General features: G+C 54.9%; 3 protein-coding genes across 4 annotated transcripts; all 3 read left to right on the plus strand.

The window, feature by feature from the left end:
- Positions 1–2,075, plus strand: ABB37_05847 (hypothetical protein; the record flags this gene model as incomplete). 2 transcript variants are annotated; one of them, XM_015804022.1, is made up of 1 exon in its annotated part: positions 1–2,075. In XM_015804022.1, the coding sequence occupies exon 1, from the start codon at positions 1,113–1,115 to the stop codon at positions 2,073–2,075; it is 963 nt and encodes a 320-aa protein (XP_015657156.1). In that variant the 5' UTR covers positions 1–1,112. The 2 variants fall into 2 exon arrangements, with proteins under 2 accessions (XP_015657156.1, XP_015657157.1); XM_015804023.1 differs by having other exon boundaries at positions 1,088–2,075.
- A 2,139-nt stretch (positions 2,076–4,214) lies between these two features.
- On the plus strand, positions 4,215–7,191 carry ABB37_05848 (hypothetical protein; the record flags this gene model as incomplete). The annotated part of the gene is made up of 1 exon (XM_015804024.1): positions 4,215–7,191. The coding sequence occupies exon 1, from the start codon at positions 4,888–4,890 to the stop codon at positions 7,189–7,191; it is 2,304 nt and encodes a 767-aa protein (XP_015657158.1). The 5' UTR covers positions 4,215–4,887.
- A 3,005-nt stretch (positions 7,192–10,196) lies between these two features.
- On the plus strand, positions 10,197–13,199 carry ABB37_05849 (hypothetical protein; the record flags this gene model as incomplete). The annotated part of the gene is made up of 1 exon (XM_015804025.1): positions 10,197–13,199. One exon carries the CDS (start codon positions 10,197–10,199, stop codon positions 13,197–13,199), a length of 3,003 nt encoding a protein of 1,000 aa, XP_015657159.1.

Below are 13,199 nucleotides of genomic sequence, written 5' to 3' on the forward strand. Positions count from 1 at the left end.
AGCCTCTCGCATCTTTGGATCTCTCGTGCTAACTGTCGAACAGGCCTTCAAAGGATCCGTAGACGAACACCGGGAAGCAACGCCTTGCCTCGGTCGTCTCTGAATGCTTGGAAGCTTATTTGCATTGCGTGGTGAGGTATAACATCATTTTTTTGAGGTATACCAAAAAAAAACTGTAAGTGCTGCTCAACGGCGACTCTGACGTGCCTCGATATTTCTACCGATATGCAACAACTGCAATTCACTACACATCTGCTTTCCTGCGCCCGTTGACACTATTAAAGACAGCATCTCTCGCTGTCGTGCTCCTCCCAGCTATCGACGCTGCTCCCCTTTTTCCTTTTTTTTCCATTGTTGCTTGCTCTAGGATGTGCTTATCTTTTTTGTTTTGTAGTTTTTATTGCAACTGCGTGATCGAAACATCAGCTCTTTCCTTCTCTTCCTTCTTTATTTATTTTTCCCTTCTTGTCAAGGCAGTTACGGCTCCGAGTGCAGCGCGGAAGTCAATCCCCATAACTCGTACCCCTCCCCCCTCTTCCCATTGTTTAAAGGACGGCACTCAACATCTCTCTTTGTTTTGTTCTTCTTCTCAATTAAATGTTCCTTTAAAGTATCATTAGCTTTATTTTTCTCGTTCGACTCCTTCCCTTCATTTACCCCCTCGTGTCTTTTGTTCTGTGTGTGTGTGTGTGCTTTTTCATTTTGCACATTACTTCTTTGATAAGAACCTGTGAGGTCGGCATCGAGGCAAAACGAAACGAAAGCGCTGGCTATTCACTGCTCCGGCGCGTCTGCAGCAGCTGACAATCATTCGTCTTATTACAGTTATTCCCGCACGGTTTTGCTGCTCTCCCTTCGTGCTTCTCTCTCGCTTGTTATCAGAACTGTTTTTTTTTTCCCAAACTTGTGCTGTTGTTGTTGGTGGTGGTGGTTGTAGCACTGCTCTTTGTTGCTTGATCGCTGCGTTTGGTTGTGTCTCCGCTATTGGAGGCATTTCTGCCTTGGTGATTCTTCGCTTCGACTTGACTGATACTACACCGGTCGTTTGCCTTCCGCTTTTCTCTTTCTTTTTGTTTTCCACGTCAACAGGGGCTTTTCTTATTGAGGGGAAAATGGGCGGCAGCGTAGCGTGCTGCACCGGCGCCAAGGCGCAGGAGAGCAGAAGCTGGGCGGAGCCAATAGCGTTGTCAAACGACGGCGCCTCCCACCTCCCCGTGCAGCACCCGCCTGCAGAACGGAAAGACGATTTCGCACCACACGGAGCCGCAAGCGGCAGCGCAGCCGGTCCGCCCCCGACCGGCATTCCATCACGAGAGCAGAAAACCCCTGTCGCTCGCAGAAGCATAAGGGCGGTGGGACGGAGCAACGACGGCAGTGGCGCACGGCCTCCGATACGCAGCAGAGTCCTTCTTCGTCGCATCCAGCACGGCGTTGATATCAGCGGCCTGGAAATTGAAGGTGTGTGGCCGGTGACATGCGAAGACAAGTCGAGGGGCGAAGCAGAGCCCGGCCGCTGTGAAACAAAAAGCTCTGCCCCAAAAAACCTTCACTTCCACACCGAAGACACAGCAGCGGTGGTCCGCACGGTATCTGACGAAAGCGCTGCAGAGTCTCCCGGTCCCCTGCCTCTGAAGAGCACCTTAGACCACGACGTGCACGACTCTGGTCGTCTGCGCAACGTCAGCACAGCGGATGCCGCAGTGAGTGGTGCGCACGCGAAGCGACACGCCGTTCACGCCCCCTGTCCACGGGGTGTCGTGTCTCCTGTGGACAACACACATGAGGACGTGTTGACCCCGTTGCACCTCGATTTCGAGGACATTGCGTGTTCGCCGGATGCCACGCCCGCTGAGGGTGCGGTAGACGCTGCAAAGCGCACATCACGGAGGGCGGTGTCTACCACACCTCATCTCTTTGCCCCGCTGCGCGGCGGTGGTGGTGACGGCGAGACAGCTTTCTCGCACAGGGAGGAGAGCTGTGACACGGCCAGTAGGAGTGCGCTTGAACGCAAGTTGGACTCAACGGAGAACGACACAGCCGGCAACACCAGAGAGGAGGGCGAGACCTCCACATAGGGGAGCGATGCAAACCTACTGGTTTCACAAAGTATCCGTGATCGCTGTGGCAAAGGGATCCGTCTTAGCCCTGCGCTGATGTCGCGCAGAGAACAAACGGTGCCGCCACCGGTAGGCACAGGGGATTCTCCAGTGCCTCCTACTCTTGCCAAGCGGCAGCGTGGGAGTGACATCGTGGCAGCACATGGGGGGCGTCGAATCGAGAACCGAGGAACTAACACGCGTTAAACCATTGTTGAAGACGACGGCGAAAAGGCCTTTCATGGGAGTGCCGACAGCCGACCAGCCCGACGCTACGCGTGGTGTATCGCCGATTCGCACCCTGTCACCTATGCTTTCACCGGCGGCTGCCATCGCCGTTGCCGCAGCGACCACGCCGACCACAGACGAGACGCCACCCTTACAACGTGCGCTCAGCTCCGATGCCATCTGCGCGGCATTGTGTTCGCCAGAAAATGATTTCTGCGAGTACCCTCGTCGCAACACTCTTACTACACCTGTGGTCGGCAGCGATTCGCCCCACGAGATGCGCCAAGCAGCGACGAAACGGATATCTTTTACGCAGCCGCCGCCACCGGTGATTTCCCCTGTGCGCCATTGGAGCCTGACAGAGGCCGCACGGAGCACATCTATGCATGATCGCAGGCGGCACCCACAGCAGCAGTAGCAGCAGCCTGATGCACTCTTGAAGCCCGAGCTGGCCACAGCAATCAAGACTTGATTCCGCAGCGAACCCCCTGTGAAGCTGGTCGGCGCCTTGTGCTCGGGCAGAGGATCAAGCACCGCTGGCGATGCAGAGTTCACAGTAGCTGAGTCCTTTCCAACCGCGGAGTTAGTGGGTGTTTCTTCTGTGTGTGTGTGGAGAAAAGAGGGTTGCTGCACCGCAACATCTCTCTACTCCAAAAGCAAGTGTTTGTCTGTTTTCCCTTTTGAATGCTCCACGGTCAGACAAGTCGCACCGTTGCTGCACAGCATTCTCTCTTTTCGATGTTGTTGTTGTTGAACGACTCATTTTCCTCTTTTACAAACTGCATTGCACGAGATCAGCAATTGAAAAACTCGAAAGTAACCGCAGGCCATCAACGTTGATATGCATGGCCTCTAAATCACTTGTGATACTCTATTCAAGTCGCTCGTTTTCGCCCACTTAATTTATATATATAGACATATGGTAAGGTGCGGTGAACTCTCTTTGCGGATCGGCTGAATCTCGTTTTCTTCTTGGCAACATTATTAACTTTTGCATGTATGGAAGTTCCGGAAAATGGTGGGGGTGGCTGCCTTCGGTAACTCCTCAATGAAGACCCCGCAGCGGTCACGCTCTCTTTCACGTATTCAACTCGAAGGCGGAGCCGCCGACGCGTGAGCACAAACACCCGCTCTGTCTGAACTTCTAAACATTTTTCATCCCAACGCCACAGCGCGGGGCATTTCGTTTGTTTGCTTTCTTTTTTTTTCGTGTCCCTTCGTTATGTGTTCTCTCTCATTTTCACTGACCGTGTTGGACATTCATTTGGTAACTATTCTACTCTCCCTTGACCGTAGCCGGTCGTACCTCATCACAGAGTGGTTTTACAAGTGCTACCATCAAAACTGCTTTTTGGAAGTTTCCGTTTTGTATTGGTCGTCCAAAGAAGTGCTGACGGCGCTTGGCGCGCTGCTCATGCGCATCGTGCGTGTTTCTTTTTCCCGTCTTTCTTTAACCCCGCTGCAAACTTGATATAGAAGCCACTTTGAAAGTGTTAAAACAAACATGAGATACGAAGTTGCTGTTGTCCAACCTCGCTGTTGTTGTTTTTTGGCGCGCATTGAAGGCTGTGCCTTACATTATCGAGTTCACCTTTTCGACCTCTCTTGGGTGGCGTCCATAGCGCTCACCCCCGATGCACGGGCTGGTGGGTGGGTGTGCGTGTGGGCGTGTTTTCTCTTCGCACGACAACCGGCTGCTACGGCTCACAGACGATGTTTTTACTATTATTATTACGATTACATGCCGATAGCTCTTCTTCTCCACCTCCCATACTGAACGGTGACGCACCTCTCCTTCTCGTCCCTTTGCCTTCTTCACGCTGCCGCTCGCACGTAATGCATTTGCTTACGCGTTCCTTTGTACCGCACACCCGTTTTCTTCTTCTTTATAGCGGAATACGTGCAACTGTCTCCACCGTTGTTTCTGCCACAAAGCGTTTTCTTTTCTACCTAGTTCCACGGAAGCGGCATTGCCTCTGCAAGAGCCAGTGCACCTTGGCCAGCAACCAGCGGACCCCTCTCTCTCCCCCCTCCCTACCGTGTGTGTGTCGGTCGGCATCGATTTTTGGTTTCTCAGCACTGTAGCACACCGGAGAAGACGGCGCCGCTGATATCCTCTGTTGTCAAAAGAACTTTTTGATTTCTGGCCACGAAAGCAAGAAGTCTCTGTGCATTTGTGTGTGTGTGTGTGTGTGTGACAGCCACCGTTTCACGGTGTGGGGGGTCCTGCAGTGCCAAACGCGGCCTTGCATGGGCTGTGCGGTTGCCACTCCTCGCTCACCGCGGTCAGTAAAGTGCAACTTTTTTTCCTCGCTAATTTCTCATTGATTCTCCTTATAGAGGCTTTTTCTTGTCTGTTCTGCACGGAGGAGAATAAAACGAAGTGCAGCTATTTTCCTTGTTCTTCTTTCCTTCTGTCATTCGCCGTGGCCATCGCCGCTTCCTATTGTCCTTCACGAAGATCGTGGACTGCCTCCTTCTTACACGCAGACTCGTGTGCGTTGGTAGCAAAGTCCTTCTTTTTTTCTTTCTCCTTCAGCACTCTTCTCCTCCCCTCTCCAGCATGGGCAATGCGGTGGCATGCGGCCTCGACGTGGAATCGCTCAAGGAAGCGTACAAGCGTCGCCAGCGTAGACGATCGCGATCGCTCTCCAGTAGAGACATCTCCGACACGTCCAGCGCATCATCGCGTAGTGGTACGAACGAGCGATTGAATTCTGGAGACAGCAGTGGTGATGACGACGCTGCAGGCCCGTTGCGAAAGCCGCAGTCGGCAGCGTACACGCGTCCCTCCTTCAATACAAATAGGCAGCCGTCCCCGCAGAGGGGTCCTAACGGTGCCCGCAGTGCACTTCGCTCGTTGAAGGCATCCGATCCCGACAGGCACCTCCCACCTGCTACTGCGCGTTGCAACCGCAAAACCACGACCAGTGCGCCGCCGCGGCCGAGCAGCGTGCTGGAGCACTCACTACGCTCGAATGAAATGTCGTTCAGCGTACCGGAGATCGACTTCCACAACTCCTCGCCCACCGAGTCGACCGATCGCGTGTCGACAAATGAGGAGAGTTACAGCTTTGGCTTGCAGGCCTCGATCGGCGGGTACCGCGTCAGCGAAGGCCGGGCATCGCCGCTGCGGGGTTCGTTTCCTGACGCTGTGCCAGGTGCGAAGAAAACATCGGTCGCAACGGATATCGTTAACGACTTCGCCGCGTGGGACATGGGACTCGGCACGATGAACGATGTCCAGCGTGCGTCGCCGGCAGGCAACACCGCCGTCGCCACGACGAAGCCGTCGTCGGGTGAAAGGCTGCCGATGCTAGGTCAACCGAGACGCACAAGCAAGGGTGTCAACACAACAACGACGGCGACGTTAGCGGGCCCGTCACAGATACGAGGAGGCACCACAGCGAGTCCAGCGACGCGGCGGTCCGCAGACGCGACGGCAGGAACGTCCGTCAAGAAGCCAAGTACGATGCTCGACAAACGAGGCACCGGCCAGAGTACGAGAATGCCTGTGATATCTTCCAGGTATGGTGTGGTGTCCACTTGGAATGCTGCCGCACCTCCGCAGAAGACGTTTGTCGCCACCCTACAACACACACAACAGATCCCATCGCACGTAGGCCCCCGCGCCGCACCCAACACGGCGAGGCTCGGCAAAGTGAATGCGCCGGCGTCGAAGTTGGACAACGAGGCCGTCAAACCGAAGAAGAACGGCGCCGAGTTCGCGGCGCAAAATGACGAGGTGGAGCCGTATGACCTGCGCTTCTTCAGCCGGGCGGCATCACCGCAGGAGGTTGAAACGAAGGATAGTGCGGTGGCTGCGATGGCCTCTGCGCCGCTGCCAAACAGTCGAGACCAAGGAAAGACCGGCGGAGACTCCTCTGTGCCTTCCACGACGAAGATCGCTGCAGCATCTCTCGCAACACACAACAAGGTGGAGAAGGAAGAGGTCAGGGGGGTTGAGAGACTCGTCGCCACGCATTCCGAGGAAAGGAGACTCGGCGGCAGCCACAGAAGGAGTAAAAGTCGTGGCAGTAGGGCTGTCAACGCCGCTGCCGCAGCGGCGGCCGTTGCGTCGAAGTCCCCAAAGGACGCGTTGACGCAAACGAACGCCCCAACACCCGGAGTTGCCTCAGCTACCGGCCGTCTCAATAACGAGTCCAAAGCGGGAAAGAGCTTAGTGGACGCCGCACCGGCGCTGGCTTCCTCCTCGTCATCTTCTGCCTCTTCTTCTTCTGCCCACACGGAGAAAGGCGTCAACGGGGCGCACGCCGGCTCCGCTTCACCAGCGTTTTCGACATCCGAGAAAGCATCCAGCAGACAGAAGGTGCGCAGCTTTACGCCGAACGACGATGATCGCTCTTCCCCGCTACAGCGATCCGAGAGCGGCGTCGCCTCCCGACCTCACCACCATCACCGTCGCGAGGACGAAAGGGACTCCACGAAGATGAACGCCAAGGATCGTGTATACCTCGATGATGACGAGGATGACGAGGATGATGATGATTCTGACGAGGAGGAAGAGACTCCAAGTGGGGACGACTTGGAGAATTCCGTGGCAGACCTGCGACCGATGAAGAGGGTGGACTCCATTCTAGTGAAGAACAGCAGCTTTCGCTCTCGCACCGGCTCGGTCGGTCCGCAGGACATCACGCCTGCCACGGGATCCGTCTCCTTCCTGCTGGGTGAGAAGGAGGCGGAACTGGCCTTGGCGAGTTCGCAGTTGATGTCGAGGGCCATCCCACGGCGACGGAGGGAACAAGTGCGGCAGATGAGCAAAGACTTTGGTGTGGGCGTATTGCGAGACGTTGAAGGGGACGCGCAAGGCGCCGCGCCTTTGGACAACAGAGCTGCCTCTTCATAATCGCCACACCGACGGCGGCGAACGTCTCTTCCTTTCTTTCCCCCTTTTGTTGTTCAAATGGACCGCTACTGGGCTGCACGGCGTATGTGTTCCGTAATTCACGTGCTCCCTTTTAGTTGTTTTTTTCAATCTTCTCGGGGAAGTGTTTTTTCTGCTGTTGTTGATTTTTCCGTTGATGTGTTTTCATCGTTTTCCCCTCGTAATGTGCTTCTCCCGCTTTGTTGCATTTCGAAAGTTTTTTAATTCCCTCCAGTGTTCAGCGTCGTTGTCGGCGTTGTAGCTGTCGCGTACTCGTTGGTTTGGTTCACCTTCTTCTTTCTCATTTTGTATGTGTGAGTGAGTGTAGGGTGGTGCAGTTGGCGTTAGTTATGGTCACGGATTCGTTTTCATGGGTTGTTGCTCGCTCACATATATTTATTTCTGCATTGCACGAAAACGGTCTCCGCGGAGTGCAGTGTTTCCTCTGCTCCCCTTCCTCTTCTGCTCCATTGTTGGGTACGAGGCCGTTTCCGGGCGTTTTTTGCTGTTTCTTTGTTGTTGATTGATGTATGCATACAAAGTGATTGCCTCTTTTTTTGTGTGTGTCACTCTCCTCTCTTTTTTCTCCCGCGTTTTCTTTTGTGTAGTGCTGGCGCCTTTGCTTCGCTCCACGCGGCCGCAGCAAATGGTAGATCGTCGTGCAAAGCGGTCCTCCAGGCATCTCAAGGCGTGAACAGGCTCCCCTTCCCCTCCCCCCATTTACAGCGTCACTTTGTTGTTGATGTAGCTGTTTTCATTGAGAGTTGGAACCCTTTTTTTTCTGTTTCTCTCTAGCGCACTTCTTGTACTTAGCACTGCCTAAATTTGTAGAGTTCTTCCTGACATCGTTCATTCTCCCTCTAAGATTTATTACTTCTCTCCGCTTGCTGGAATTACTATTGTTATTATTACTATTATTATTAATACTATGTTAGGCTTAACCGTTCGTTTCTTCGTCTCTCTCGCGCGCGATTTGAACTCTGTGGACGCGCCAACTGCAAGACGCTCGTACGCCTGACGTATTTATGTGTCTATCGAATAACGTAAATGCTCCCACGTTTTTATTTATTTTCCCTTTTTTAAAGAAATGTGAATATGCGCCTATTTCCCATTTATTGCTTTGTTACTATTAGTTCGTTTGCTGTTCTCTGTTGAGTGTGTATACCCTGTTTGTGCGCAGTGGCGTCAGATGCCTCTGAAGGTTGATGAAGCGGAGCCACCAGTCTTTCATATGGGATGCCCTCTTTTTTGTTGTTGTGGTGGTGGTTCTCTTTCCGCCTTTTTCGCGACATCAACGTGTTGGTGCTCGCACCAAGCATCAACTCCCTCTGTTTCCGTAGATTTATGAGACGTGTGTATGTGTGGGGGTGATCAGCATTTCTCCCCTCTTCTCGTGTTTTCATCGCCTTTTTGTCCGAATCGCAAAGAAGAAATACTTCACGTACGCGGGTGTGTGTTTCTTTTCCTCTCCCTTATGGTCCAACCCATTATTTTCATGTTTTGCTTTTTTTTTTGGAGGCCAGTGAACTTTTATGTTTCATTTTCCGACCGTATGAGTGTGGCTTCATTGCCTCCAACACGGGTTTTTATTGGTGTTGGTGTTGGTGTTGATGTCCGGTGAGAAGCACTTACACACCCTTTGGGTTTTCCTGTTTTTCCTTATGACTTCAGCCAGGCGTTTTTTGTCCTTCATTTATCTTCTTTTTTCAACTTGTTCATTTTCCGCCATGTCTGCCTCTCGACTTTCCTCTCGCCATTCACATTCGTTTTTGACATTTTACGCCTGCGTGGTCTTGTCGCTCAACATTGCGGTGTCTTCCACTCACCGATTGGTTGGTCTGCACGCCTTGCTCCTGTCGTTGTGAAAGCGGTGCGAAGGAGGAATCTCGGCGCCGTTGACTTCATCTGCTCGCTGCACCCTCTTTTTCTTTTGCTTTTTAATTTGTTGTCGTAGCGGTCCTTTGCTATTTTGGGGGAGGGGGGGAGGTGCGTGACGGTTGCGTGTTGGAATCCACCCTGCTTTCATGGAAGGGGAAAGTCGAGGGTGGTGCTTATTATGTGTCGTTTCGTACGATATACAAAGGTGTGGTGCTCTCTCTCTCTCTCCCGTGCCGTCTGATTGACCTTGTCCTTTTTGTTGGTGTTGCTCCCTTCTCCTCTGCATTCAGCCGTGCGATTCTTGCCTGATAAAATAGTTTCGTTAATACATCGCTGTACAGATCAATTTAGTTCGTCTTTCTTTCTTTCTCTCTGATTGGCTGTTATTGGTATACATATTTGCTCCCCTCTTTCTTTGTTGGTGTTTGATGCGTCTCGCGATTTCCCAGCTGGCCGTACCTGCCCCCCCCCCTCCTTTTTTATGAATGTTGAAGACGTTTTTGCCGTTCTCAAGGCAACCCCCAAAGAAAACGAAGGAAATGAAGAAAGAACTGTTATGCCAGTGGCGGCAAATACAGATGCTGACCGTACAGTGTGACGATAGATGATCCAATAAGCTGTTCTACTACGGAGCATCACTATCGAAAGCTTTAACCGGGTCTACAAGTCGGTTTTTATGCAAAGGCAGCCCCCAAAATGACGTGATCGCACGTATGTGGCGCTTCTGCGCGTCCTTCTCAGGGGAGCCATCAGGTTACGGTACCCCCACCTGTGAAGGCGCGTACAGCGCGCTCAATAGCTGCGCAGATGAGCCTTCCTCTCCAAGTGGTGCCTTACACGATGTTTGCCACAGCGACACTTTCTCTACTGCACCGCCTTTCCTCTCGTCAACCTATCCGTGTGTTTGGCGTCTCCGTTTCCCTGCATGTTTTTTTTTTTTGATTCTCGCTTCTCATCTCCGCAGAAGACTCCGAATCGGCGAACGCAGTGGCGACGCCGCTACGGACGCGCTTTAACTGGCGGGAAGGAAAGAGCCTCATCGATCTTCTGTCACCCCCGCTGTGTGTGGGTGGGTGGGTGTACGTGTGTGCGTGCCTGTCGCTGCCGCAATGGTGAACGCTAGTCTCACCGCGGGTGAGGCGCATCAAAGTGCTTCACCGCCAGCCAACGTCAAGAGCGGAAAAACGGAGCCGCACCTGTGGAACACGAAGGCAAGTGCAAGAGACAAGGGTGGTGGCAAAACGAAGCCGATGGCGCCAATGCCGAAGGAGGCGCGCCCTGTGGACATGCCCAAGAGGCAGCACGCCACGAGGGCCATAGCAAACGTGCTAGAGCAGTCCAGGAGGCTGCAGCAGGCGAAGGCGCAAGAGGACCTGCGTCGTGCAGAGGAAGAAGGAAAGAAAATGGAGGCGCCGGAAGCAGCAGCGCAGCAGCAGCAGCAACCACAGAAACAACAACCTAAGAACAAGGAGGACGAAGGGGGCGCAGTGCCACAGACAGTTCCCAGAGCAATAAGGGTCGCAGCAGGAGCGGTGGAGGAACTCCCAACAAAAGTGCCGGAGCCTTCGACAGCGCACGACGTCGACGAACAAGACGAGGGCGACGGCAAAGCAAAGCAGAAGCGGACATGCAGCACTGCCGTACCGAAGTGGGCGCAAAATCAGTCGCAGGGCTCGGACGAGCCACCACCGGTGTTCTCCGTCGGCCGGCACCGCGCACGACTCGGCAGCGGCTCCCTCTACGACGTCGACGGCGCCGTGTCACGCGTGCAGACCCCAGACCCGTTTGAGGCGAACGGAAAGGACGTTCATGCGCCGACGATTCTGGAGGAGTCCACCTTCCAGCGCGTCGCGCGGTTCCCGACACCGAACCCGTCGGAGACGCACTCGGACGACAAGCGAAGATCTCAGACGTCGCTGGAGCAGCAGAAGTCGAACGCCTGCCCCGCCCCTTCTCCAACCTGTGGAAGTACCGTGGTGGCTAACGACAGGAGGGCAGAGGGACTGCTCTCAAAGTGCTCCGGCGAGCGTGTAACAGGGCGAGAAAGTGCTTTTGCGCAGGAAGTCGTCACGGCGCCGTACCGACGAGCTGCCTTCTTTGCTGGCCGCTTCCACTCTCTGGGCAGGCGCTTGGCACCGCGGCCGCTGAGGGAGACGCAAGTCCGCCACCTTCGGGCCCATGAGGTGTCTCTCTCTTCCACCGCTACACGCAGAGAAGGATCTGCGTCACCGCAGTGCAGTACCTCCACGTCAACGGAACGTGGTCCTGCGCTGGTGCCATCCGCCACGGCGAGCGCGCAAGTCAGTCCGCCAAGAAATGGAGGAACCAGTGTGGCGGGAGAGTGTGCCTGGCCCCGCACACAGCAGCAGCAGCAGCAACGGCGAGAGATGGAGTTGCTGCTGGATGTGACGGACGTCATCACCACCTTTTTCCCTCCCCAGTGTCTGCGTTACCGCAGCGAATTCGAGCGCATGCCAGCATCTCGGCAGGCAACACTTCTGGAGCTCTACACGGCCCACCAGGATCTTTGCACACGTCTTGGGTGGGACGAGACCGCGGAGCCGCTCTTCAACAAGGAGCTTACCCTGATGCTGCAGGAATGCTCGCGACCTTCCAAGTCAGATCAACCGTCACCGTTGCTGTCGGTCATCAGCTCGTCTCCGCCCGCCACCCAGCCCACTCCACTCACCCACACGGAGACCGTAGTGGCGACCAACGGGACAGCGCAGCCGCTCGGGAAGGCGCGCCCGCCAGCGGCGGTGCAGAAGTGTTCGTCCCGCGGGGTCGTGCAGTCGCCGCCGGCCGCCGCGCCTGTGGGGCTTACTCGTACGGAGACGATGGCGGCAGGGGTCAATGCAGCGCCTCATACGAGTTCGCCTGCCGCGCCAACGAAGAAAGAGGCGAGCACGAAAAGTGCAGAGTTGCAGTCGCACACTACGAGCAGCAACTATGGCGGCTTCTCTTCTCTCCACTGTGCTGCGCCTGCAGCGACAGAAGACGTTTCGGAGGAGAAGAACGAGGGCACGTCGCGGTCGTCGCCGAGAAATGCGTCACGTCCAGTTTTGACAAAATTGGCATCCGATCCAGTTACCGCGAAGGTGTCCGATGCAGCGCCGGCAAAACCGAAAGAAACAATAGCTGGAGGACCACCACTACCGCAGCCAGCACTTCCTCAACACCTAACAAGCACTTCATCTGTGCACAACAACAGGAATATGACGCACATCTCTCAACGGCACATCATTGCAGGAAAACCTGAAGAATCCGTGAAGCGACCTCAAGAAGACGACCGGCAGCAGAGACTGAAGTCACCACAAAAGCTCACGCGCGAACGTGAAGAGGGGGTTGCTGGGACTATTAACGCGGCCCCGAGAAGGACTACTGCATCGTCCAGGGCACTCCCTCCGCTTCAACGAACCGCTGCGGCACCGCCGGATGCGTCCGCGGGTAAAGCCGACGCATCCGTGAGGGGCAGCTCTACGACGAAAACGGCAAACGAACTCCTGCGTCCCACCGATGCAGTTGTGTCGCGACAGCCGGATCCCTTACAAACACTCAATTCTCGACGCTGTGCGATGATACCTCCATTGCTGGTGCGCAAGGCGGCGCCGGAGATTACGCAGACGACTCCGCCGCACCCCTCGCGGACGAAGCCATCGTCATTTCACCGCAGACTTTCGCGTGGTATGTCGCTGCGGTATTTGTTTTTGGAGAAGGGCACCGAGTCGGCGCGCCTCCACTGCAGCGACGACGACGGGCAGGCTGCTCGAAAGCGACAGACCGTACGCCAGCATGATGCCGACAACGCTGCCGAGCGCAGCATGTGTGCGATGCCCTCCATGTACCTCCCTTTGCGATCACCGCCAATAACAACCCGTGTTTATGAGAATGGCAGTCGCCCCTCATCCCCGGCGAACGCGGAGGACTCGAACGAGGCTGCGGACTTCTCTGAGCCGATTTCGACGGAGTCGGAGGTGGAGAGCCTGCAGTCCACCGCTGCCTTTTCTTTCTGGTTCGAGGAGCTCAGTCACTACGAGGACAGCGACGAATTCGCGTCGTACGCCACAGCAAATACTCCGTTGCGCACCGCATCTTCGCAGCTGAACTGGTAA

This window comes from Leptomonas pyrrhocoris (assembly GCF_001293395.1).
Source record: "Leptomonas pyrrhocoris isolate H10 chromosome Unknown, whole genome shotgun sequence".
NCBI lineage: Eukaryota > Euglenozoa > Kinetoplastea > Trypanosomatida > Trypanosomatidae > Leptomonas > Leptomonas pyrrhocoris.